A 27,930-nucleotide genomic window follows, 5' to 3' on the forward strand; every position below is an offset into this window, starting at 1 on the left:
TGTTAAAATGGGAATAGTAACACCTAGCTCACAGCATGGGCAGGAGAATAAAATGAAACGATGGATGTAAAAGTACACACTGTACAGGACTGCACAAATGCCAGTAACAATATTACGTTTGAACCATCATTCTGCATCTTCCTGCATCATCCCTTTTTTTTGGATTGAATGTGGCCATTTCCTTCAACTATTTTTCCAAATGACTCTTCTCTCTGGAACCAGGCCAGGCTCTGGTCTGTCAGTCTTCTTATAAATCGGTTTTCTCAGAACAAGACATGATGCTCCAGAAGAACCTATCACCTCCTTGGATCTAGCCCTGATATACCCATTAATATGGCCGCTGGGAGCTGAATCTTGCCCTGGTAATGCCGTACCTTTGCCTCATGCTAATGCGAGGTCCCTCTTTCCTGAGTGCTGCTGTTCAACCAGTTCTCCCTTCCAGGACTGGGGCAGCTGATTCTTGTGAACCTTAGCACAGATATGTCAAGAACGGTGTGAAAGTTTACCTGCTTGCAAGCTAGCCTGCCATGACGTAAAAGATGCTGACCAAAGACCCTAGATGCTGACCAAAAGACCCTATGCCTTTTCGTTTCGGTAGCCTGAGACTCCTGAATGCAGTGTGGGGTTAAAGACAGGAGCTTGCTGCCTGGTGAGGAAAGTGGCCATTCTAGCTGCTCCCTGGAGGGAGCTGATTAGGAGAAGCAAAACAAAGAAGGCTGTGGGGTGTGACAGAGGGCTTTATTGCTCACAGCACGGTCAGCAGCATGAACTTCGTGTTCACATCAGTGCCCCTGACCCCGCAGGTCCCACGGGGACCAGGAAGAGCAGCCCAGGTGGATTCTGTGAGTGCAGTGGGTTTGTGTAACGGTGAGGAACCCCGCAGTTAGGAAACTCCGCTCCTTCAAAGGGAGCTGCTAGCAAACCTGCCCAGCCTTTGTCTCAGAGGGAGATATTATCTCAGAGGGAGATAATCATCCTGGTTGGGAAATAAATGGGCCGTCTGCCCCAGAGGGGATGCTGTCTCTTTCTTAGGAGACACAGTTTGCTGTACAAACATCACTGTTGTACAAAGATAGTCTGGAACAAGCGCTGTTATGCCTTTACTCAGAAGGCGTGCAGAACACAAAGACCCATGAAGGATTGTCTCCCAACAATATGTTTATACTTATCTTTCGAAACTGCACAGATCTGGGCTTGCATCTCCCTTGGCCATTCCAGAGCTGTGCCACCTTGGGCAAACTCCTAGCCTCTCTGATCCTCAGTTTCTACAGTCTGCCAAAGGCATAATTCCTACTTTCCCAAAGTGCTATAAGGAGTTCTTTGTAGTAGTGTCCTTGAAGCCCCCTCACTGTGTCTGGTATAGAGCAGACCACAGAGAAGGCAGCAGAACCGCAGTCACCGTGATCTGGAGCGCATCCTTCCGATACCTGATTCTCTCCCGTCTGTCTTCATCCCTCCCTGACCTGGTCCTCGTGGCTCCTGTCAGATGGAGTAGACTTGCCGTCCTGGCCCCGAGCCCACCAGCCAGTGGCGAGGACCTGGGAAGCGGGTGTCGGGAAGCCCAGAGCCGAGAGAGCGGAGCCTGGTTCATCAGGGCTCCGGGACCCGGAGGAGTTAGTTTCTGAGCCTCAGCTTCCTCATCTGTAACACAGAACCCACCTCCTAGGTTTTAAGGAAGAATGAAAGGAGATGCTAAACAGGGACTGTTTGGAACGCATGTGACAGATGCTCAGCAAAGCCATTATGATGCCTTTTATGCCTTTTCGTTTCGGTAGCCTGAGACTCCTGAATGCAGTGTGGGGTTAAAGACAGGAGCTTGCTGCCTGGTGAGGAAAGTGGCCATTCTAGCTGCTCCCTGGAGGGAGCTGATTAGGAAAAGCAAAACAAAGAAGGCTGTGGGGGTGTGAGCTTGTTTTGCAAGCTTCTTGCAGATCGCTTAGCATGCTGGCGGCACTCGGTAGCGGTTTATGGGCATTCGGATGGCAGGACCCTCTGTTCTGCCTCCTGCAGGGAACACAGATCGAACTGCCCAGGCCTCCTTCTTTGGGGTCCAGAGATGAGGAGCTTGGAACTCTGCAGATCTTCTTTCTGGCCTTGGCAATGGCTGTTTACTTATTATTTGACCTTGGAGGGGGGGCGGTGACTAAAATACCCTCTCCGGGCTTCATTTAAGGAACTCAGTGTAGCTTGATGGTTAAATGTGTGAGATGCAGAGTCAGACAGACCTGGCTTTGAATCCTGAGTTGGAAACCAGCTGGAAGACTCCAGCATGTCATACAGCTTCCTAAGCCTCCGTTTCCTCATCTCTCAAGTGGGATAATGACCTTTCCCGCCTCGAAGAGCTGTTGGGAGGATCAGACAAGGCCATGCGTGTGCAGAGCCTGCCCAGGAGATGGCGCCGACTGTGATGCTGCATTATTTTCTGTTTCTTGGTCTACAAAATGGAGTGGGAGGGTGGGAGCACAGAATCTCTTACTGCTTGGAGCAATGGAAGACTCCTGGAATCAAGGTCAAAGAATCCTGGTCCAAATTCTCTTTAGCCTCTTCCTGGTTGTCTGTGACCTGAACAAGTCGCTTTACGTCTCTGCACCGCATCATCCATGGGTCCAGCTCATCACGTCTCCTTTCACCATGTATGGTGAAAACACGGGTCACCATGCCTGGTCTGGGACCCTGGTCAGTACTCAGGGCCCCTCTCAGCTCTGAGCTTGTCAATCTGCAAGGCTGCCAGCTTCAGAGAGCACCCTGTGTATTCAGGGTGTACCGAGCAGGAAGGTAACACACGCGGGACAACGGCGGGGCAGGGGGGCCGGAGGAGCACACAGGGCTGTTAAAGTGGGCTACAGGCAGGCGCCAATGGCTGGAGCTGCCCGTTGCTCTGACCCTACCGAACGATTAGTCCTTGGGATGTTTTTGGGATGTTTTAGTCTCAGGCTACCGAAATGAAAAGGCATAAAAGGCATCATAATGGCTTTGCTGAGCATCTGTCACATGCGTTCCAAACAGTCCCTGTTTAGCATCTCCTTTCATTCTTCCTTAAACCCTAGGAGGTGGGTTCTGTGTTACAGATGAGGAAGCTGAGGCTCAGAAACTAACTCCTCCGGGTCCCGGAGCCCCGATGAACCAGGCTCTGCTCTCTCTGCTCTGGACTTCCCGACACCCGCTTCCCAGGTCCTCGCCACTGGAGTGGCTTAGGCTGATGGTCCCTGCAGCTCGTGGCACCCCAGTGGCAAGCAGGGTGGACCATCCCATGGGCAGATGGGGAGGAGCGGCATCTTCTGCAAAAGGAAAATCTGCTCAGCCTTCTGGCAAATGATGTTCCTGGGCTCTCAGGGAGTGAAGTCTATTTTTATACTTCTGGTCAGGAAAATTAATTGGCACTCATGGGTGTTCTGGCGGGAGGAGCATGCGGCTCCATTTCCCGGATCCATTGCAGAGAAGAGGCTCCTTCTGTCTCTCAGTTCACGTCACGTGGATTGGAGGAATGGACCTTCCAGGAGCTGGCGGTCCCTTGGGTCACTGTGACAGTGCCGACCACGATAACTCCCACCATTTGCTGGGTGCCAGGCTCTCTTCTGAGTGCTTTACCTGGATCAACACAGCCAAGCCTCACCACCACACTCTGAAGTAGAAATTCCAATTCTGCCCATTTTTCAGATGAAGCAACTGAGGCTCGAAGAGATGAAATAAGTAGCACGGTTGGGTTTTGAACCGGCCACCAGGCACCCACGGGCTCTTTCTCATGGCTTCCCCTCTGAACTCAGTGGCTCTGCAGTTGGGCTGCTTGGTTTTTCGACCTGAACTCAGGCTGAGCGGGGAATCGGAGAGTGGCAATAATTGGCTACCCTTACATTTCCACCGTGATTTGCAACACAGAGCTTTGAGTCCAGCGAGTCTGAGAGGGGAGCAGGGGTTACCACCTTCGTTTTCAAAGCAGAGACCAAGGTGCAGAGGGGAGAGATGGGCACTGTCTAGCCACGCGGGATGCCACCTCCATGCCAGGCTGGATCCCGGCCATTCCGAAGGGGGCAGACAGGGATAGAAAGGGAGGCAAGTGGGATGTGCAGGGAGCTGCTCCGTGGGAGCTGAGGAAACGGCTGGTGAGTGGCTCAGGGAGGTTCCTGAGCCGCATCTTCTGCAGAGAAGAGCCCTGCGGTGAAGGGGCAGCGGGGGCTGGTGGGAGAGAGCTGCACTGCTGGACAGAATGCAGGACACGTGCTGGATCCTTTGGCTTCGGGGCTCACTGGGGATGAGCCCCCCAGACCACAGCATGAGCCGACCGTGCCACTCAGGGCTTCCTGCCAATCCTTGTTTTCATTCCTTAAGCCACTTAATTCATTCAACAGTGGTCCCCTGGGCCCGGCTCTGTGCTGGGTATTGGAAGAAGAGGTGACAAGGACAGTCCCTGCCACCCAGGCGCCAGCCATCCGGAGGGATCGCAGAGGGGCCAAGAGAGCCGACGATACTCGGGGAGAAGGGTGGGGCTGGGCCACAGAGGGGGCGCCTCCAGCAGCGTGCAGGGGCAGGCTTTGTAGGAGGCCTTCCTGGAGGAGGTGTCCCCTCAAGCCTGCCATCACAGGGCTTCCTCTCCTGCTGCTCTGCTTCTGCACACTTGACCCCTCCTCATAGGTCGTGGCAGCTCTGGTGTGGCCAGGGCTCTGGAGGGAACAGGCTGGCAGGTCCCTGAGTTCTGTATTCTGGATTCCAGCCAGTCCAGGTTCTGTCTGGCTTGGGGCACCCAAATTTTGACATTGGGGCCCTGTGGGCCCCTCAGGAAGGAAGGCAGGCCGGGGCAGAAGTGAAGTCTGGGTTGTCTCTCCCATCTTCTCCCAGTGAGTGAGGCTCAGAAACCCTGCCTGTACCCCACTCCTCATTTCCCCCCTGTAATACACAAGGCCCACTGTCAGAGGCCAGCTTTGAGCTCAGGGGGCCCCATGCATGCCAGGTTCACTCTGGACTTGGCCTGGCTCCTCCCTGAGACCCCTGTGTGGATGCTTGGTCTCCGGGTGTCTGCCCTGGGGCTTTGGCCACCTGGGAACGTTGGTTCTTCATTCAGGCAGGAGACGCTACAAGGGAAAGCGAGTCGGGCTCAGACCGCCAGTCACACACTTGCATCCTGCCGCCCTTAGGAGGGCCTTGGCCTGAGGTGCTGGGGTCTGCGTCTGCACAGAGCGAGTGCAAGTCCTGCGTGCGACAGCATTGGTGGGGGTACAGGAATGAACCCGGGGCAAGGTCTGCACCCTGGGTTGGAGCTGGCCTCTAGAAGAGGTGCCCTCTTAGGCCACCTGCTCTTTGCTACCTTCCTTTCACCAGCTTTAGCAACTGTCCCATCCTCACAATCCCCTAGAAAGCCTCCTAGTTCGGGGAAACAAGCTGCTCACCTGTGACCCCTGCCCCAGCTGTGATTCTGCCTTTGGAGGAAGACATACCTGCCTTCACACTCCGTCATCCAGGCTGGTGCATGACTTGAGCCAGCCACCTGACGCTCTACAGCTGTTTCCTTGCCTGCAAAACCGAGAGAATGACCTTGGTCTGGAAGATTGGGCGAAGATGAGGAAGATCAGGCGTGCAGTGCCTGGCACAGGCCTGGCACTGAGCCTTATCTAGATGCAAGGAAGGGAGGCCCAGGGAGGGGAAAGGCTGAGTGCCATCACTGGTTCAAGGACACAAGCCCATGGCATTGGGGTTGCCTGTCGCCCACACTTGGGTGTGCTGACTGCCCTGTGCTCCCTCTGACCAGCCTGGCACCAGCTGGCGAAGGCTCCTCACTCAGGCCAGCCCCTTCTCCTAGGACTTTGTCTCAAATATGATCAGTTCCCATTTTTTGAGCTCCTTCTGCAGGTCGAAGGTGGTGCTGGGTGGTAGGGTAAGAATCGCATTGCATTTAAAAGCTCATCTGTTAGCCACGTTGTTTTACTTGCAAAACAATTGTGTGCAAGGAAGCAAAAAGCCTTGAGCTGTGATCCTGGTTTTTAAGAAAATTAGCGCCAGCACTATTGAGCTGATTCACATCAGTTTAGAGAATTGGCCATCATCAGGCTGCTTACAGCCAGGGTGGTGGAGAAAATCCTTCTGAAGCAAACAGTTCATAACCTCGGGTGGCCAAAGAGTTTTCTGCAGCAGATATTCTAACAAATGCTAACACACATTCATAGACTCAAGGTTATACGTCAGCAGCCCTTAGAATTGTTAAAACAAAGTAGTTGTTATTATAACAGCAAAGCTGGTGGCTTTTCTTGGCAAATAGAAAGAAGCTTGACCTTTTGAGGACAAGATGCAGAACTGGTACAGCTTTAACTTAAATGTTATGGTAACTTATGTAAATATTCAATAACCTTTTATCTGTTTAAACGATGATAAAAAGCCCAAGTGTGTCTCAAATTTCACACAGACATACTGTGGATTTTATTTTATTGTTTGTTTCTGGGTTTATTATTTTAATCAAAGGATAACTTACAGACAATACAGAGCACAAATCTTAAGCGCCCAGCCCAACAAATCTACATATTGTGCAGATAGTTTACATAACAAGCCTGGCTGCTATCCTGAAAAAGCCCTGTTTACAAGGTTGGCCTTTGGCTGGGGTCCCCTCTATCCTGACTGATAAGGATGGTTCTCTGTGCCTACACTGTTCATGCAAACAGTCCAGTTTATGTGGAGCACCTGCTTTCCTTCTGGGAGCCTGGGTTCGGGTATGTGCTGGGCAGGGGGTACCTACTGACCAGCCCCCAGTAAAAACCCTGAGTGCTGAGTAACCTGAGTTGGCTACATCTTAGACGTTGCATCACAACCTATTGCTGGGGAATTAAGTGCATCCTGTGTGACTCCACAGGGAGGGATCTTGGAAGCTTGTCCTTGGTGTCCTGTGGCCTCTTCACCCCACATGCCTTTTCCCTTTGCTGGTTTGGCTTTGTGTCCTGTGCTGTGGGAACCATGAGTCCTCCCAGAGAATCTCCGAACCTGGGGTGGCCTTGGGGACCCGAACATACATATGTAGACACCCCGATAACTACCACCCAGATCAAGAAGTGGAACATTTCCTTATGTCCTCCCCCAGCCAGTGTCCTCCAGGACTTGATCCTTGTCACCCACTGCTCTGAGCATCCCCCCATCCCTACCAGTAGTTCTTGGGGCACATCTTTTGTCCCCTGGAAATAGCTGTGCCCTGTCCCGTTATCCACTGGGAGAATGTTTCTTAAGGACATCATTTCTGCCTGCCTCTCCTCTGACCCCCAGCCCTTAACTCCCCCTTGTGACTTTTAAAAACCTTGTGAATATTGGTTTATTGAAAATGATGCACCTTATGAAAATGCCGTCAGGGGGTTTAAAAGTTTGCCTTCTTGCTTGAGGCTTCTTAGAAGGCTCTAATCCTTCACCTGCTCTGAGAACATTTTAAAGCAGAGCAGGATTTATCAGAACCGTTTTTAATTGAAGTTAACTTTGTGGTTTTTCCCACACAGCCAGACACTCAAGCACATTGCAGAGGTTTACGTGCGACACTGGGAAATGCCAAGTGAGTCTATTCTCTCAGGCAGAGAGCTTTGCGGGGTGAGGACCAACAACCACCTGGCTCATCCAGACACATGATGGATCAGACAGAATGGACATAAAACGGAGCCGGAAGGACCAGCCTTCCCAGAATTCTGGGCGCCTCTGGAATGCAGCTGCAGAGCTGCTAGCAGCACTCATCCTCCATGCGGAGTGGCCACAGATTGCTCAAGGAGCCCCAAGTCCACAGTCCCAGCTCAGCCACGATCCTTGGGTACCTGAGCAAGTTGAGTCCATTCATATGTCTGAAAACGGGCTGAGTACTACCTGCCATCCCACTTTATTCTGAACATTGATGCGCTAATGTATGCAAGCAGCTTTTCAGATATAACAGTGGTAGTAAGGATGCAGCCTGGCATTTACTGAGCACTTACTAAGTGCCCAATGCTACCCTAAGGCACTTTATATGTGTCCATCTTCACAACACCTTGGAGCAGGAAGGGCTTTTACCATCATTCCCATTCTGCAGGTGAGGAAACTGAGACTCAAAGGTTACATCGCTTGCCCAAGTCCTACAACGAATGAGTGGCAGAGGGGGTTTGAAGGTCTGCAGTTGGACTTCTTAGCTCTCAACCCCTGTGCCACCCTCACCTGTCAACTGCTGCATGACTTGTAGGATACTGTCTGCCTGGGGGCGGCCTCTGTTGAGGGGGTGCTAGCAGAGTGGGATATTTCCTGACATGGGAACGTTCATCCCCAAATTCCCATGAGGCTGCCGCAGCTCTTGGCCAAGCCTCCTGTCCTCCCGGGACCACTGCAGGTGCTTCTCAACTGATGGGCTGTGTCTGGTTCCTTCCTGATCCATTTTCCTTTCCTCACCCCTGCCGGAGGAGCTTTATCCTGCTAAGGTTCCTCAGTGACCCTCCCGACATCCCCCGGCCCATGGGATAACATCCCGATTCTTGGGCTGACCCTCCATCCCCGTGAGCAGACCCAGGCGTCCTCTCTAGACCTGGGGCCCCACGTGCACCTTCCTGGTCCCCGCTTCCGCCAGGTGCCGCCCGAATCCTCCGTGCTTTCCCCGGAATGTCCCCTGCCCCCCTTCAAGGCCAGGTTCAGAACCCCCGCTCTGGGAAGCCAGGTGCCTTATCTTAGACCCCTCATTCCAGGCAGTGCTCTTCTGTACCAGTATCTCGGCACTGGCCCCTCCCATCACTGGGCTGGCATTGGTGCAGACGGACATCAGGTGCAGGTCCTGTGGCCCAAACTGGGTCATTCTTCCCAGCTTCCCTCAGCGTGGAACATGGGGCTGTCATGAAGGCAGGTGGGGCTGGGTGGCAGGCCCAGGTCTGAGCTGGACCCCCATACTCGGTGCAGGACCTCAGGCAAGTCCTCACCCTCCAGAGCCACAGTCTCTTGGCCGGTATAGATGGATAGCGACCCTGTGTACACAGCGAGCGCTGAATGAGCAGGGCCAGTGGAGATGTGCTCTGTGGGGTGTAGAAGTTTCCAGCGTCGTGCATGTTTCTTGGGCCCGTGGATAAATGGTAGGTTGAGCTTATCCCAGCGGATGGTTTGTGTTCCCCACACTCTCTTTCCCTTGCTCTTAGCTGGGGACTCACCCTCCTTTTGCCTCAGCCACTCACTTGCTTTCCTCCTTGGCCAGGCGCCTCTTGCCTCTGCTCACCACCAGCCAATCAACAAACACATATCTGGGGCTTCCCTGGTGGTGCAGTGGTTGAGAATCCGCCTGCCGATGCAGGGGACACGGGTTCGTGCCCCGGTCCGGGAAGATCCCACATGCCGCGGAGCGGCTGGGCCCGTGAGCCATGGCCGCTGAGCCTGCGCGTCCGGAGCCTGTGCTCCGCAACGGGAGAGGCCACAACAGTGAGAGGCCCGCGTACCGCAAAAAAAAAAAAAAAACAAACATATCTGTCCAAAAAGGGATAAGCCCTACATCCCATCCATCCCACCAAACATCAGAGGGTCCAAGATGGCATCTGGGAAGGGGGTGGGCAGAGGATTCCCTGATCCCCCTACACACCCCTCCAGACCATTTCCCCAGCTCATTTTTTGCTACAGATTATTGAGTTGGAAGGAAAATGCTGAGCTCCTAATTCCAGAGTGTGAAAAGGTTCTCTTCAGAGATGCACCACCTTAAAGTAGTAAAAATAAAGTGGAAAGAACCACCAGCTACTACGGCTAATGATAATAGTAGTAGCACTGGTTACTAGAAATATGGTAGCTTATTAAGTGATTATCCATGCAGTGCCAGGCCCTGTGCTTAACACCCTGTTGCAAGCACTGAGCTCAGGTCTTTATATCTGTGGGCTTATGAAGTCCTCACAGCACCCCAAGGAGGGAAGTGCTCTCATTGGTCCCATTTTACAGGTGAGAAAAGTAAGGCTCAGAGAGGGTGAGGGATTCGTCCGTGGTCACACAGCTGCTTGGTAGCCAAATCAGATGTTGACATCAGATGGCCCAACTCCTTGTCCTGCGCTTTCTGTCTGTTGGAGTAGCTGGGGTTTGGTATAACTTGTTGCCGTTGGGCATGTGTATTTGTCACCCCAGATTTCAGTCCGTAAATTCACTCAAAGAGCTGCCTGTTTTTTGGTTAAAAGTGTTTGACAAGTAGCAAACAGGGCCACCAGGAGAGCCCAGAGTGGTTGCTGGCCTGGGTGTGATGAACATCCAAGCTACAGTAGCAGATATGATGTTTGTGGGTGTCTGTTTCATTAACTGTGTTTTCTTTTAAGTAGAACTTGTTAGCCACGGTAGAACCAGCATGTAACAGATGATGCCTGCGGGTGAGCAATATTTAAAGAAATAAACGCCTCAGCCTAATTCCCTAGCTTTCTCACTAGTTCTCAGTGAGATAATTCCTCTAATACTGAGTCTCTCTCTCGGTAACCACATTCCTCCTTAAGGAGTTAATCAAAATTCCTGATGACAAATCCTCTATCCAAGGGGATAGAGGACCTTCGGCATGTTTTGAAGTCAAAAACCCTCGCAGGCAGCTTTCTTATCTGCTGGCTGCTTTTCTCCAGCAAGTCGCTTCACTTATTGAGTGCCTGCTGTGTACACATCATCTCTAACTTCCTCACGGTCTGGAAGTCGGGGTGTTGCCCCACAGATCAGGTGAAGCAACTGAGCTTGGGGTGAAGTGGCATGCCTGTGGCCACACCATCCGTGGGAGGCAGAGCCTGAATTTGCACCCTGACCTGAACCCCATCCCTTCTTTCCACTTCACTTATGTTATGTGATGAGCATCATTCATGGTCTTTGATTGCTCCCAATTCATCAGGACAGAAAGCCAAAAGGACCAATGGATCTTTGTCTTACCCTTATCATTTATCTGCTCTTCTTTCTTTTTTTTTTTTTTTTCCCGGTACGCGGGCCTCTCGCCGCTGTGGCCTCTCACGTTGCGGAGCACAGGCTCTGCACGCGCAGGCTCAGCGGCCATGGCTCACGGGCCCAGCCGCTCCGCGGCATGTGGGATCTTCCCGGACCAGGGCACGAACTTGTGTCCCCTCCATCAGCAGGCGGACTCTCAACCACTCTGCCACCAGGGAAACCCTGCTCTTCTTTCTTGCTTGCATGTTGCAAAAGCTGACATGGAGTTTACAGCCACCCACGTGTGTCTTTATATTAATTATTTGAAAAAACAGGACTTTTTCGATTGGAAAGGAGGCGTTTTCTGCCTCTTCTTAGAGCAAATTCCTCCTCCCCCATCCCCACCCTGTTCCCTCCAGCTGCTGGTAACAATCAGATACTCTTAACACCAATCCTCTGAGTGGCATCATTGTCAAACCCCTTAGGGAACAGGCCCAGATTCCTTTTCAGCTTAAACTGGACCAGGGTTTTTCCAGAGAGGATTGAAGTGCTTTCTTTGCTCTTGGCTGTCAAACACACCCTCTCTTGGGGTGCCCTGGGCCTCGTTTGTCCTCGAGTGTTTTTAAATACTCTTGGGAAGACTACAACCTTGTTTCTAAGATGATTTCTCTCCAACAGGCAGGTTTCCTATGGTGCATAATACAGATTTGATTTTGCCCAAACAAGCCAGTGAACATTTATTGAGTACCTGATGTGTTTCAAAACACTCAGCATCAAAAATAGCACAAGTGCCCCTGCCCTGAACCTCAAAACAAGAGGGTGTCAGTACACAGTAAACCCATGACTCATCACATAAAAAGAAAAATCTTTTCATCTGATGCGTGAAAAAACCCTGGGAGGTAGATGAGGCAGAGATGAGAAGGTGGGAGATGTTTGTTTGGTAAGCTGAGGCCAGAGAGGTTCTTAAGCAGCTGTTGATTGGCAGCTGCAGACAAGGTCTCAGCCCTCCTGGTCCCTGCAAGACTCCCGACAGTGGATGGTTACCCTCGGGGACAGAAGAAGGAGTGGCCATGCCAGCTGAAAGGGAATAACAGAAGTCACGGCCCGGTCTTTATTTGCTTTCCTGGCACACTGAGATGCCGTTCGGGCTGACTCGAACCACCCTGCTCTCTGGCAGAGATTACGTATATGGCACTGGCCTTCGGTCTCTTCTGTGCCCTGTTTTCTTCACAACACACTGGGCTCTCTTTCCCTCGCGTGCTCAGGCGGGGGCTTTTTTTTAAAATTAAGCTCTGACTCTTTTTTTTTTTTTTTTTTTCCGGTACGCGGGCCTCTCACTGCTGTGGCCTCTCCCGCTGCGGAGCACAGGCTCCGGACGCGCAGGCTCAGCGGCCATGGCTCACGGGCCCAGCCGCTCCGCGGCGTGTGGGATCTTCCCGGACCGGGGCACGAACCCGCCTCCCCTGCATCGGCAGGCGGATTCTCAACCACTGTGCCACCAGGGAAGCCCCAGGCGGGGGCTTTGACAGGGCTTCTCAGTGGGCGAAAACAGTCTTTCTTTGGATTCTGACCAGAAACACCTGTCAGCGCGGCTGTACGTGTCCTGAGTGGGGTTGTGTGAGCCAGAGCCAGCTTTCCAAGATGGTACCCAGCACAGCCAATGAAGGATGGGGCGAGATTGCCACTAACCAGGTCCCACCTCACACTATCAGAAGGAGTTGGACAGGCCAACCCCCTCTCTCTGCCCGACAGACTCCTTCCTGTCCATCTATCAAGACCCTTCTCAAGGGACAGCTCCTTGTCGACTTAAAAATATATCTCCACAACGTGAGAGTTGCGAGTTAAGTTTTCTGTGGGCAAAATGAGGACTGCAGCCCGAAGACAGCGTTTCAGATAACACTGAGGACCTGCTCCAAGGAGGCCAGGGGAGGAGGAGGATTTATAGGAGTTTTTGCAACAAAGGGCAGGTAGTCGGGATGTCACAAGATTATTGTTAATTAAAGAAAACCAGACATCTCAAGTTAAGGAATTTAGCGCTTTTCTGTGTGTGGGAGGATGCAAGCGTCTGGGCTCACTGAAATCATTCCTTTGCTGCACGCCTCAGCTCTCTGGGGCCAGTATCCTGACACATCCTGAGTTCCCTCAGGGCTCTCCGCAGGGCGTGGCTGCAGCCTCATGGCTGCTAGAGGGCAGGCACCCTTTTCAGCCCTGAGTTTCCCGGGCTCACTGGCTCACGTTGGAGGGCTGCAATCGTCGATGACTGTGACATCCTTTGTTTACTGATAGGGCAAGAAATAGTCCATTTCTCATCCTCATGGAAACCTGGAAGCTTCCTAGTCATACCCTGCCTCGTGCTGTGTCCGCCCGTTCTTCCTGCACACACGGGGGAGGAGGGGTGTGGCGACTCGCTGGGACCTTTATAGGCTGGAGAAGACTGGTGTCTTAAAAACGTCCCGTGGAGATCCCAGTGTCTCCTTCCAGTGTTGTTATTTGTTTCATGTCATGATTACTCCTGAAAATGATTTTGTCGTTTTGCCCTGTAGAGGCAGGGAGATTTTTAAAATGATGCAAAAGGATCCACTTGGGGGTAAAGATGCTGGGCGTGCTGTCACTCCATCCTGCCTTCTCTCTGGGATGCACACACTCGCAGATGTAAAACGCACTGTTTTCATTTTATTTCATTGGTAAATTCTGTCCCCACCCTCTCCCTTCCTCTCTCTCTCTCCCTCCTTCTCTCTCGTTCCCTTTCTCCTTCTCTCTTCCTCCAAAATAAAGATCACATGGCTTTTCTCTTTGCACCTCTGGCTTCCACACCGCCCTGCTCCGTCCCCCTCCCCACCCCAATGGAGTAGATGTCTGTTTAGCCAATGAGTGAACAGCGGAACAAATTTCCCACCATCACCCTAAGGCCATGGGTCCCCACAGGGGACACTCATTTGGTTACAGTGATGCTATTGAATCACTCCAAAGATGCTACTGAATTCATTGGGGCAGAATAGGTACTAATTTATGACAGCCTTTGCCAACTATTCCCTACGGGAGAACTTCAAAACTCCCCTTTGTTTTGTGTTTGCTCAACTGCAAATAGCCAGTGAAGGCGGCATCATCCCAAACTGGTCTTGGCCGTTTCTCCTTGAGGTTCTCAGCCTCAGTCCTCTAAAAACAAGTGATGGCCCCTGAATTCTCACTGCGGTCCATGTGGATGCCCTGTGAAGGATAGGGTCCTGGGAGCCCGGGACCACCACACTGATGTCTGGCCTTTCTCTCTCCAAGGCAAGTGTTCCCTTTATTCCTGGTAATCAAAGATGATGTGTTCTGACGAGACAGCATTTTCTCCTGCTGAGTTCCTATGGCAACGGTTTCAAAGATGGTGAATTTGATTTTTCCTCTTAATTCTGTAATGCTCTCAGGCTTTCCAAAAATATCCTTATCTTTCTGGGCCTTATGTGGGTCTAGAAATATTCTGCCACAGCAAGTAGGCCCACCTCATCCACCATGCAGATATTGTATCAAAGAGTGCAAGGTGCAGCAAGTAATTGAGAAAACATTTAAAATATCCATCTATATTTAGCCTCTACTTTGTGTGAGTTGATGTGCTAGGCATCAGGGATACAAAGAGAAATTAAACTCAGCTCTTGTCCTTAAAAAGCTCACAGCCCCTAAAAAAGATAAACAAGTACACAGCTAGCCATAATGCAATATAATATAATGTAACAACATAACATTATATACTCTAATGTAACACTAGTACATAGCAAACTATAATATAATGTAACGTGACATGATGTAATGTTAGTACATAGTGACCTATAATATGATGTAACAATATAATGCAGTATGATATAATAAATATAATGTGAGGTAACATAAGAAATATAATGTAATGTAACATAATATTTCATCAGTTGTAGGAATAAATTAGTGGAGAAAGCCGTTCAGCCTAGAGTGACAACAAGGGTTAGGAGCTGGCAGACATGAATGTTGGTTTCTGATCAGTTACTTGTAGCTGTGCAAGCTCAGGGAAATGACTGCCCCTCTCTGAGCCCCCTGTCATCCCCCTGGTGCTGGGCTGGTGTGAGGGTGAAATAGCACCCACCCAGCCCAGAGCAGCTCTTCCTTGGGACTTCCTGCTCATCCCTGCTGGGCCCCTGGGTGTTCAGGAGAGCCTCAGGAGAGGAACACAGGTGGAGGACCCACTGGCAGTAGAGGGGCAGGTGAACAGCCTGAACCGGGAGGTGGCTTTGTGAAAATGCCTGGCGAGTAGAGCCCAGGGGGAGGTAAGAAGGGCCGTGTGGCCCACGCAGGTGATGAGATCTGACCCGTCACCATCCCTGATCAGGAAGCTTTTTGAGAGTCACCGTTGCACGAGACTGATATCACAGTGCTTCCATGCTGCTGAGGGAGGTACCAAAGTAAACACAGGAGTTGTGCGAACAGTTCTCGGTGTGCACTCAGCACTGGTCCTGATGGCATTGCGCCTTGTCACATCTGGGGGTGCTGCAGGCGTGATCTCCACCTCTCTCTTTGAGGGAATGAAGCATCTCTCCTCTTGGTCCAGTGCAGCGTTGGCACACGAAGGCATCCACATATAGCAGCTCTGGAGACGGTTGTGGGGCGATGCCTCACCACACTCTCCCCCTCTCGGCACGTGCCTCCGTTTCCTCTCCCCACCTGTCCAACAACTGTGATGATGGTACCCAACCCGAGGGATCGTTCATGGCAAAATATGATCGTGCGCATAGGTGCCCAGTGCATACCTGGCGTAGAGCAGGCTCTCAGTAAATATTAGCTTTTATTTTTATTTCCTCCATTTTGTTTTTAATTAAAAACTCTTCAGCGTGTAAACACTAGCCAACAAGAGTGGCAGGTATTGACATTAGGAAGCAGATATTGCCATTAACTTCAGCCTCCGTGGAAGAAACACACAGCAAGGTGGGTAGCCGGCTGTGTGCTGTCAAGTTTGATAAAAGGGCAAAACTGTTTTTCTCCTTGTGCTTTTTCAACAAAATAGCCAAGTTTGGAGGCCAGTTCTCTGCCAGGATATCATCCCCAGGTATCATGTGACTTCATGAGAAGGCCTTCAGGATTGGTGGTCTGGAGGCCCGGAAGCCATTCTCTCTGTCTCTGTCTGTCTCTCTGTCTGTCTCTCTGTCTCTCTGTCTCTCTCTCACACACACACACACACACACACACACACACACACACACACACACTTCTGACTCTTGCGTCTTGCTAGCTAAGGGACCGACCTCAGGCAAACTCCTTAATCCTTTCCAGAGGCAGTTTCTGCATCTGTTTTTGTTGAAGGCCTTAATAAAAGTGACCCACGCCAGGCCCGTTAGCAGTTTGAAGATCCAGACTGAAGGCGTGCGGGGAAGTGGCCACCCACCCCACACCCGGCTCTAGCCTCTGCCCTCAGGATTCCCCTGTGTCATCTTGGTCTCTCCATCGGCCCGCAGGTCCCTAGCAGGCAACCAAATGGGTGTGGGTGAATGACTGCCATCCTGCGATGCTCTTTGCCTGCAGTTTGCAGGGACAGGAGAGCTCATTCTGAGCGTCCTCTGATCTGTTGAGAAAGGGAAACCACATCCCATGAAGTGTGAATTGTCTGAATAGAGGCTCCATCTCCAAAGTCATTTGAATCAAATTCAAGATTCGTGTACAAACTTCACTCTTCCCACCTTCTTAAAGGACAACTTTTGAAGTAAGATAGACATGCAGGAAAGTGGACAGCTTGCTGCATCTCCTCCAAGTGAGCACGCCCACGTGACCAGCACCCAGATCAGAACACAGCCAGCCCTCACCCCCCACCCCAGGAGCAATTCTCACTCTGACACAGGATATTAGTTTTGCCTGTTTTTGACCTTTATAAAAACCACAATTTCCCAGCCTGGACACATTGACGTTTAGGGCTGGATGATTCTATGTTGTCAGGGGCTGTCCTGTGCACTGTAGGGTATGGAGCAGCATCCCTGCCCACAATCCACTAGATGCCAGTAGCACCGCCCCCCCTCCGCCAGCTGTGACAATCAAAAATGTCTGTAGACATCACCAAAAGTCCCCTAAGGGACAGAATCACTCCCAGTTGAGAACCACTGATAGAAATGCAATCACATTGTGTGTTCTTATTTGTGTCTGGGTATTTTGTTTTGTTTTTGTCATCATTGTGTTTGTGAGATGCATCCATGCTGCTGTGTATAATTGTGGTTCATAATCATTGCTGTGTAGAATTCCATTGTGTAAACATTGCCACATTTTATGTATCCTTCTACTGTTGATGGGCACTTGGATTATTTCCATCTTGGGGCTGTTCTGGATGGTGTCGCTATGGACACTTGGGTACAGGTGTTGAGCACGTGTACACCTTTCTGTTAGGTGTATAGTCTGTTTTGTGATGTCTTTTTGCCTCTCCTGCCAGCCCCCATGTGGCTTCCATGCCTCCATCACAAGGGAACTTCCTCATATGGTGAAATGCCCTGGCTAAACCCCTGCCGCCTTCAGCCTTCTCCTGGACCTGGTGGCATAAACTCCAGTGTTCTGATTGCCATCACAGCCGGTGCATCACTCCAGTTAAGCCACTAAGACTCACCGCACCGCCCAGCAGCGACCCCCAGCCTCTGGCCCACTTATCACCACAACTGGGTGCTCTCTCCTGATGGGGTCTGGGGGAAGCCTGTTGACCAGCCCTGTAGCCCCAGGGGATGGGACCACTCAACCTTGGGATCCTGTACTCCAAGATGGGCCCTGGGGGGGAGGTGACGGGCAGCAGTTCCCATTCTGATGACTTTTCACATGATTGTCACTTTCCTTGATCAGAATGTTCTTCTGACCCATGTTACGTGCTGACCAAGGTGGCAGGATTTGGATGTTAACTTGCCAGCCCTCGCATCAAAGTCTATGTTTCCTTCCTCCCTCCCTCCCTTCCTTCCTTCCTTCCTCCATCCCTCCCTCCCTCCCCTCTTTCCTGTGTGCCAGATCATGTACATATTTTGTTAGATTTATGGTAGTGTTCTGTTTTGGGGTACTCTTGTAAATGAAACTTCTAAAATTTTCTATTCCAATTGTTCATTGCTTGAATATAGAGATATAATTAATTTTTAATATTCACCTTGTATTCTGTGACCTTGTTAAACTCACTTATGAGTTATATGATCGTTTTGTAAATTCTCTGGGATTTTCGATGTAGACAATCATGTCATCTGCAATTAGAGACAACTTTATTTCTTCATTTCCCGTCTATGTCCCTTTGATTTCTTTTCCTTGCTTTCCTGCACTGCCTAGAACTTCCAGTACGACCTCCTTGTGTATTCCTTAGATCTTAGAGGGAAAGCATTCAGTTTCTCACCATTAAGTATGATATTCGAATTTAGAGATGAGAGACATTATCTTTATGATGTTTGTAGTCTGGCTGGAGGCGTCCCTGGAATTTTCCGATGAACTAGGTCACACAGGAGGCTGGGCCGCAGATGGCAGGCTTCTGCAGAGACAGAACCGAGGGGATGGTTCCTTGTAAAAATTCTGAAATTGCAGCTCTTTCTCAGATTGCATGGAGGCGCCAGATTTAGCCAATAAAAACACAAGACAGAGGCCCAATTAAATTTGAATGTCAGATAACTTTTTAATACAAATATAAATTTTTGCTGTAAGTATGTCCAATGCAATATTTGGGATACACTTATATAAAATTACTTTACTATTATTATACTAAAAATTATTTTGTTGTTTATCTGAAATTCAGATTTAACTGGGTGCCCTGTATTTTATCTGAGGATTTTTAAAAAAATTTTTATTGTGTTAGTTTCAGGTGTACAGCAAAGTGAATCAGTTATACATATACATATATCCACTCTTTTTTAGATTCTTTTCCTGTATAGGCCATTACAGAGTACATAGTAGAGTTCCCTGTGCTGTACAGTAGGTCCTTATTAGTTCTGAGGATTTTATCTAAGGGCTTATCTGGCAGTCCTCACCACTCAGGCTCCCACTTTAGGGCCATTTATAACTGACTCTGGTCTTCTTAGTATCTGGCAAGACTTCTGAGCACTGGGGTTGACCTCGGCGGTCACTCATCTGAGCTGCTCCCTGGTAAGTAAGGCTCAGAGAGGGAGGCAGGGCTCCAGCAGGGCCAGAACCCAACTCTCCTGGCCCCAAAGGGACAGAACAATACGAATGTTTTTACTGCGGTACAACTTTGAAATCCACAGCCCAGGAGCAGTGAATGTAGCTGTGGCTCGGCCAGGATCCTGCAGTGCCAAGGACCTGAGGACGGCCTTCTAGGGAAAAGAGTCTGGTGGAGCCCAGGGTACAGCCAACAAGTGCTCCTTCACAGAGCCGCCACCAACAAGTGCCCATTCTCTCTCATTTCCCCTCCTCTGAAAGGTGCCCATTATTCAGGAAAGTGTCTGGCTGGGCCACCTCTGGTGACCGTGCTCTGAAGATTTCCTTTTGAAAGCATCTTCTGTTCCTTTCCCCGCAGGGGCCCAGCTTAGAGGAGATTTATGTAACCTCCGTCTCCTCAGTGGGACCAGATGGGGACCTGGAGGGCCCACCTCCACGGAGCTGCGCTTCTGTGGGGGGCAGGGTGGGCACCCTGGAGGATGGTGCCGCAGTGTCCATGACAGCCATGCCCTCCTGGAGCCCCTCCACATCGCGCTTGGCCACACATGCCATGCGGTGACCCCAACACTGAAGGATGGGGACCCGGAGCTCTGGGTGCCATCTTTGCTTCCGAGAGCGGCTGGTCCTACCGTCTCGTGTGTGATGCTCTCCAGTGTTCAGAGAATTGCTCTTAATGTTATAAAGTTTAAAACACCAAAAAGTGACAGACGTCCATATGCCCACTAACCAGAATAGATCACTTTTTAATATTTTATCATGTTTATTCATCTTTTCTTATAATAAAATATTACAAACAAAGTCAGTCTCTTTCCCCCCACCTCCCCCTTTCTCAGAGGCAGCTGCTGTTGTAAGTCTGGCTGATGTATTTACAATCCATGTCTGTACGTTTACATAGATGTGGATCCATGCAGAATATATAATATGACTGTTAGGCGTGTTTTTAATTTCAGGGATGGCAACTGAGTTTATTTTGTGACTCGCCTTTCTCCCCAGAAAGCGTTTTTTATGTAGTATAAGGGTCTCCCAGCATCTCCCTTCTTCTCTGAAGCAGTCTATATTATTTTCCCCATTTTTAAATGAAAAACCTGAGCCTCAGATTAAGAAATGGGTCTCGGTCCCACAGAAAGGAAATGTTGGCTCCTGGCCCAAATCTCAGCTTGCCCTCAGGATTCTTGGCCGATGGTCCAAGAATTCATTCATTCACCAAGTATGTTTTGAGTGTTGGCTCTCTTCTAGGCTCGAGGATACTGTGGGAAAGAGGGAAGGTCCCTGCCTTCCTGGCAGCTATAGTCAGGAGGCCTGTATAGGTAACATTGACCTTGAACACTGGCCATGGACCTTGACCCTCTGTCCTGGTATCCCCTCTTCAACAAGCCAACCAGAGTTTTTCTGATCTTGACAAGATCATCTCTGGTGAGGAGACGAGTCCCCCACCCTGTGACCTTCTGATTGTTCGTGTCTAACTGAGCCAGAGGAGACTTCTTCTCTTGTTCCGCCTCTCGGGTCACACTCTTTTCTGCATGGTGGACCTCCGAGTGTTTGAAGTTAGGAATCGTCACCCTCACATCTCCTCTGAGCCCTAACCTCATCCAAGCCACTCATCCCCATCCTCAGGGGTCCAGTGACTACACCTGCCCACGGGGTTGAGAAGGCCCAGTTGCTCATCTCAGTAAGGGCGTGACACCCAGAGGTCATTTCCAAAAATGGCTTAAAATTAGACCTGGCCGGCGGGAGGGCCTTTGGGAAAGACCTTCCAGAGGCTTCTGCCATCACCTGCTTCTGGAGTGACTTCAGCCATCATTGCTTCGTTCTTACCATGAGTCAGTTTCTGATCAAACCTTCCCAACTTCCAAATGGCAGAGTTGAGGCTGACCTTTATTGGTTTTCTATTCGTGGGATTTTGCTCTGTAAAGTTATTTTCATGTGTAACCCGGCACTGTGAAGTAGAATCTGTTTTACAAAGGAAAAAACATCAAAACCAACAAACCTGAGGAGTTGGATTGAGCAACAGTGCTGGCTGAACTCAACAGAACTGCCGCCTGTATGCAGGTGAGTATCCGATTAATTGATGGCACAAAAGTACACAACCGGAAATGCCAGGTTCCCGATTCCCTCACCTTAGCTTAAGCAATTGGATAAGAGATGCATGTCTCTCGGTTTTGAATTACTACACGAACAAGAGGAAAGAACATTAGGAATGACTGAGCCACAGGTGCCACGTTTTATTTATCATATACGATCTGATTCCCTCCTTGCGAGAATCCTGCTGGCTCCACTGTATCGTCTTCATGACTTACAGGGAAAGAAACGGAAGCAGGGTGGTTCAACGATTCGCTTGGCTGTACTATCGGTAATGAAGCAGGATTCACCCCCGAGTCTTTCGGACACTAGAACCCACTCCATCCCTCACACTCTGAGGCAGCAGAATCAGACGCCACCGGCTGTGACCTCTGGCAGTGCTGAGCTGTCCGTCAGTGAGGTGCAGGGCAGAGAGGGGCTCAGCGTGGAGAATGAGCTGTCTCATCGCCGGGGAGCTCTGAGAGCGGGTGTATGAAGTGCAGCCGAAGGGGGGGCTGTCTGCTGATTTCAAGTTCATTAATTCCACACGGTTGTACTTGTCACTCTTTCTGTGTTACAAATGGGGTTGAGGGAGCACGAGATGAGTGGGCCATGGCTTTGCCTTCAAGAGTTCCCTGTGTGGTGGGAGACCTACCTCCAGTTAACCGAGCCTGTGGTTGTCACCTTACGTGGCCAGAGACCTTGCAGACGTGATGAAGGTGTAGGATCTTGAGATGGGAGACGATCCAAGTGAGCCCAATATAATGAGCGCAGTCAGACTTCTGACCTCCAGATCGGTAAGATAACAAATGTGTGTCATTTTAAGCCACTGAGTCTGTGGCAATTTATTATAGCAGCCATAGGAAACTAACACAGGCCATTACCTACCCACAGGGAAGCAGAGAACAGGAGGGGGGCGCAGGGGGAGGGCAGCTGCCCCTGTGCAGGTTGGCAGCAGGGCTGTGTCAGCCTGGGGGCTGCTCTCTCCTCCCCCCACCAAAGGCTCGGTCCAGTGCTCCCTTTTTCTCCCCCCACTGAATTGGATAAAAATGCTCCTCGAGCCCACACATGTCCCGAAGAGAGGAGAGGGAGGCTGCGCAGGCTCACGTCCAGAGATCTCAACAGGATGGAGAGCGGAGTCGAGGCGGGGGCATCTGTCCAAAACCCCAGTGCCCTGGGGGAGGGAGGAGAGGCTGAGGCGGGCCGCTGGGCAGAGGACAACGGGCATGGGATTAATTCCGGGGAGGGGGAGTGCAGCACGGGCGCCAGGGGAGGGGGCTGTGGAACCAGCAAGGGAGGGAGAAGGACAGCTTCCTGTCTGGCCTGGTCCCCACTCTCTGGCAGATAGCCTCCATGAGCTCACCTGAGTGATGCTTTCGCCATGGGTGGGTCAGATGAAGATTCTGCCGATTTCCCCTAGAGAAGGGTGGTGCTGTCTCAGGGCAGCAGGCGGAAAGGGTACCCGCCAGGTAGGGGTGGGGTCCGCGGGGGGCTGCTGGAGAGGCAGAATCAGCCAACAGTGTTGTTGGTCCAAGTTGAGGGTGGGTGTCATGCATCCATCACTCAACAGGGGTTCATCAGGCACGACTGTGCTCCCGACCTGGGCAAGGCTCTAGGAGTTCCACGGTGAGAATAAACTCATCTGCTTTCCCCTCAGAGCTCCAGGCCACTGGGGGACGCAGATGGGAACTGCATCTTGGGGTGGGTGTCCCCAAGGAAAGGATGTGGTCTTGGGGGTACTTGGGAGGGAAGGCTATAGTGGACAGGACCATTGGCTGGGATTCGAAGGATGAGTCGTTTTAATGGCAAAGCTCGGGCCCCTCCCTGCAGGCCAGAGCAGCGCTGCCTCTGCTGCCCCCTTAGGACAGATGTGCCTGATTCAGCTGTAACCCGTCTCATCTGCATCACCACCAGCTGGGGGACAAAAGGAGGTCACAGTTCTCCTATTTCAACTTTCAGTTGTATTTTTAATAGAATATATGTTCATTGTCATTCTCATTTGTGTTCGTCATCATATCTCTTTAATCTAAACATGTTCATATACTGTTTACTATAAGAAACATATAAGAAGGACGCATATATAAATGCAGCCCTGGATGAAGTCTCACAAAGTGAGCTCACCCCTGTAACCAGCAGCCCCATCGAGGATCTGCACGTGGCCTATCCTCAGCGCCCCCTGTTGGCCTCTTCCTGTTACTACAGCCCCAGATTGACAACTGCCGGGTCCTCACCGAACTAAAGGACCAAGCTGTGTTACTGATGAAATGCCAAGCTCCTCTCAGCACGAGTCTGTCAAAGGCTGCTCTTCTCAGCCCGAGCAGGTGCTCGGAAGCACCCACTGACACAGTCATGGGCAACCTTTAAAAAGAGGCTATTGAGATTCAGAGCAGGCCACACATGGAGCTGCCTGAAAGTAGCCTCTCTGTGTGCATTCTCTGATGGTTCGTGTTCCCTTCAGATATTCTTTCTTTCTTACTCCTTCCTTCCCTCCCTCCCCTCTTTCTCTCTCCTTCTCCTTCCTTGCTCTCATCCCCACCTGGAGCGTGACCCTCACCTGTCTGCAGAGTCTAGGACTGAGGCCCCTAATTAATCCTCCCTAATACAAGTCAGACGGGTGACTGCGTGAGGCGGACCCCGCTCTGCTGCCGCCACCCCCGGGGCAGTGCACATGTGCCCGGCTGGAGCATGGCCCCTGGGGGTAGTGACTGGTACATCTCTGGGGCCCAGTACTGAGTCTGACCTGGGAGTCGGAGAGGCTGTGGGCAGAACAGGAAGCACCCTGGCTCCACAGTCGGACACACCCGACTCTCAGCCCTGACCCCAGCACAGACGAGTACAGTGGCCTTGACCTTTGCTTACCCATCTGAAATTGGGGTACCGTGGTATGCTCCAGCAGGATAGTTGAATGATTAAATGAGACTGTTTTAAAATCTCTCGCACATTCCATGACCACAGCTGGGCCTCCAGGCTGGTAGTAGTAGTAGTAGCTCAAGAAATGTGTATTGAAGGAAGGCTTAACTGTTTAGCGCTCATTCGTTCATGTACCACTCAAAAAACACGTTTATTATGGGCCTCATACCTGCCAGAGCCAACCCTGGGGCTTAAGTCGTGTCAGCCTCTGGACAGGTCTGGAAGGGCCTGGACGGCCTGGACATTGGTCTTCTGGACTGTATCCAGGTCCAGGCCCTCCCTTTGAGCAGCCCAACTCGCCCCTACCCACGCACCTGAGTCTCAGGAATAAGGGGCTTTACAAACGCAAAGAGGAAGCCCTGATCCCTGGAGTGCAAACCAGCCGCTTCTTGTGCAGCAAAGCAAGGCCTTGGGAATTAGTCAATCTTCTGGGGAGTTTGTCCTTGTGCATTAGAAGCTCTGAAGCATCATACCCGCTAACTGGGAAGTTCTGTATCTGGGTGTGCCTAATAAATAAAAATGCACATGAAGGGCTTCCCTGGTGGCGCAGTGGTTAAGAATCCGCCTGCCAATGCAGGAGACACGGGTTCGAGCCCTGGTCCAGGAAGATCCCACATGCCATGGAGCAACTAAGCCCGTGCGCCACAACTGTTGAACCCATGTGCCACAACTACTGAAGCCCGTGCGCCTAGAGCCCGTGCTCCGCAACAAGAGAAGCCACCGCAATGAGAAGCCTGCACACCGCAAAGAAGAGTAGCCCCCGCTCGCCACAACCAGAGAAAGCCCGCGTGCAGCAACGAAGACCCAACACAGCCAAAAATAAAATAAATAAAATAAATAAAATAATAAAAAAATAAATAAAATAAAGATAAGCAACTGATATTTTAAAAAATGCACGTGCAAGCATGTATGCATACCCAAATGTATGTACAAGGATGTTTACCAGTACATTATTTATAATAGGAAAGCATCAAAATTCCTAAATCTCCAATTCTAGAGAAACAGTTAAATTATGGCTTGTATTTATGATAGAATATTATACAACTGTAAAACAGTATCTTGATAGGCTTTTAAATACAGGAATATAAAGCCACATGTTTAAAACTTCTCTCTCTCTCTCATACACACACACACACACACACACACAGAAAAAGATTAGAAAGGAAGATGTGAACAGTGATTATCCCAAAGTCGTGAGATTATGATTCTCTTTCTTTTCCTCCTCTTTTGTATTTTCTTAATGCTCTATGCTGCGCCGATATTACTTTTACAATTAGAAGAATAAAGACATTTGAGGATGTGTGCTGTTACGGAGGCCCTGGCATTTAGAGAGGGAGGGTCTGTAAGTCCCAGTGAGTTGCCAGCTAGCCTTGAGATAGTCTGCTGAGCTGCTCGGGGCTTTAACCTCTTCATCTGCAAAGTGGGCATGAGTGTCTGCCTCAAAAGGTTGCTGTGAAGGCTAATTCTTCTAGATGAAAATATGCACTGTCATTTATTTAAAAGACCCAAAGCAAAGCCCAGTTCGGTGCTGTATCTTCGAGGGGCCTGCTTGACCAGGCAGTTGCCCCTCTGCGGGCAGCCTCCCAGCTCCCGAGGGCTCTGGTTAATTCTCTCTCTCCTTCTTCTCAGCTGCCCATGATGGGAGGCGCCTTCATGGACTCGCCCAACGAGGACTTCAGCACCGAGTACTCTCTCTTTAACTCCTCCACCAATGTGCACGCAGCCTCCAACGGCCAAGGTCAGCCAGAGGAACCGCCAAGGTCCTCCAACGATGCCGTCTTGCTCTGGATCGCCATCATAGCGACGCTGGGGAACATTGTCGTGGTGGGGGTGGTGTATGCCTTCACCTTCTGAGCCGCGGGAGCTCCGGGACGGCCCAGCCCTGTGCTGGGCTCACCGCGGGGCGCTGTCGCTGTTGGCCTTTGGCTGCGCCCGCGTTCTAGAACCAGGAGTTCTGACCAGGTGCGCGGTCTCTCCAAGAGGAGCCACCATGCGTCTGGGATTTCCCCAAGCGGCTCTGATTTCAGATACTCCAGGCTGTGGTCCAGCTGATCCAGAAAAATATGGGAGCCTGGGCTTCCAGCCCCCAGAGGCACGCCGGGGCAGAGCCTTCGAGGAGTAGATTGGGGAATTCTTGAAACTGCATTCCACGAACATGAGACCAGAGGGAACAGCCAGTCAGTTGAAAATACAGACATGGTTGGATGATCCTTTGCTGGCACTAAATAATCACTTCTGTGTCTTGTTTTTCTGCCAGCTTACCTGAGGGCAACGGCAGCCCTCAGAACTTGAGGGTTCCCACCCCAATCTGGTTTCCCAGTCAGCCCCTCGGGATATGGGTGGTGGTCACTTGAAGGGTCATAGAACGTTCCTCCTTTGACTTGGAAATGGCATCTTTGTTACCAGACACCTGGCTCCTTATGAAACCCAAGGATGGGGGATTCCTGGTGATGTGGATTTCAGGGGTGGTAGTGATGGTGGTTTTTATCTGCTGGATGGACTTTCTCTTCTTTGTGAAAAGAGGAGAAGGTGCCTTTAAAAATTAGGTCTGCCAGGCAGTTAACTCTTTAGATCACCCACGGAAGATGCTCTTTCCTCTCTGAGAAATCATGGAATTTTAGGGATGAGGTGTGTGTACCTCATCGATTGGCGGGTGGGAGGGAGAGGGACGTGATTTGCCTGTGGTCCCAGGGCGTGTAAAGGCAGGGGTCAGAGCAGGAGGGACATTTCCTGACCATCAGTTCTGGGCTGTCTCTGCCCCAACTAAGCACTGTCTTGAGCAGATTCCTGCCTTCTCAGCTGCCCTGGGTAGAATATCCAGAGGGTCTCGAAGCTGTGTGCAGGGTGGGCAGGGAGTTAAGACACCCACACTGTAAACGGTTTGGCTACCATGCACTCTTGCAGGTGTAAATATGCTCTGCCTGAGTCAGTTTCCTTACAAGCTTAAAAGGCAGCGGCTGGGGGGCTGGCAAACCTGGGAGCCCCTCATCAGGACCAGAGCGCTGTTGGCCTTTGGGTGCACCCACGTGCTGGGGGGATCAGTATAGGAAAGGGCTCACTTTTCTTCATGGCGCAGTGCCCCCCTTCCTGAAACAGCTCTCCCTGTGCCCCCAAGAGTGGGACGAGCTCAGACACGGGCTTGCTTGCCTACAAGCCAGGAGTGGCTTTCTTCTTGCTTCCTCCCTGCACTGTACAAAAGAAAATAGATGGCATAAACTCCTCCTCTGTGGTTGAGAGACTTAAAAGACTGGTGCAGAAGCCCTCATGCATATTTGGGGACAATTGCAAAAAGGCTGAACTTGTCACTGTGGTCTCAGGAGAAATGAGTGTTTTTGATAAGCAAAGCAGCATCTGAATCGTCCAGAGGCAGCCACTCATCTGTGGGAGGTTGGCACCGAGCTGCCACGACAACAGGATTACCAGCCCACGCTGCAGACAGCGCCGGCCGCCAGCTCGTATTGGCCGCATCTGTCACTGCCGCCTGGCGTCCATCCACATGTGCTTCAGTTCAAGTGGAGGTCATGAGCACAGACAGCCGGCGTGACCTTTGCAGAGCGGGAGAATGGCTGTGGTACCTTTTGCCTGGACTCCTGGAATCGCTGACCGGGCCCTGCTGTCTGTAGGCAGGACCAGCCTGGAGGCGGGGCTGGATGGTGGCCATTGTGAGCACATCATTCCAGCTGCTTCTCCAGCAAACTCCTCTCCGTCAAGGCCTGGCATCTGCCCCGTGAGCAAGGTTTTTCTTAGACACGCGGCTTTATGAGGGAACCCAAGGGGGGAACTCCAGAGCCAGGGTGGGGAGACAAGGTGTCTTCATGGGGGCCATCCAACCCAAATACCCTGATTCTTTGCCTTCTGACCCCACATCCCCAGGGAGCCTGCAGCCCTGTAAGAGGCAGGTGGCAGCTCTCCGTTCTCAGAAGGCCTGTGGAGATGGCTGTGGGAAAGAAGGTTCTATGTTTGATAACAGCGGGAGGAGTGGGGAAGAGAGAAAAGGTTGGCTTCTAGCTCTAAGGAGACTGC

The 27,930-nt window shown here is 51.0% G+C and overlaps 1 protein-coding gene across 1 annotated transcript in view; it reads left to right on the forward strand.

Moving 5' to 3' along the window:
- LOC307050346 (uncharacterized protein C14orf132) overlaps positions 1–25,761 on the forward strand; it is a gene marked incomplete at its 3' end in the record, with an annotated part of 40,521 nt that extends 14,760 nt beyond the window's left edge. Inside the window, exon 2 of the mRNA XM_079700314.1 lies at positions 25,537–25,761. Within this exon, the coding sequence (XP_079556440.1) occupies positions 25,537–25,761 (225 nt within the window). The remainder of the gene's footprint in view (positions 1–25,536) is intronic.
- Positions 25,762–27,930: the final 2,169 nt, after the last annotated feature.

The sequence above is a fragment of the Hyperoodon ampullatus genome, assembly GCF_949752795.1.
Source record: "Hyperoodon ampullatus genome assembly, chromosome: 3".
NCBI classification, from domain to species: Eukaryota; Metazoa; Chordata; class Mammalia; order Artiodactyla; family Ziphiidae; genus Hyperoodon; species Hyperoodon ampullatus.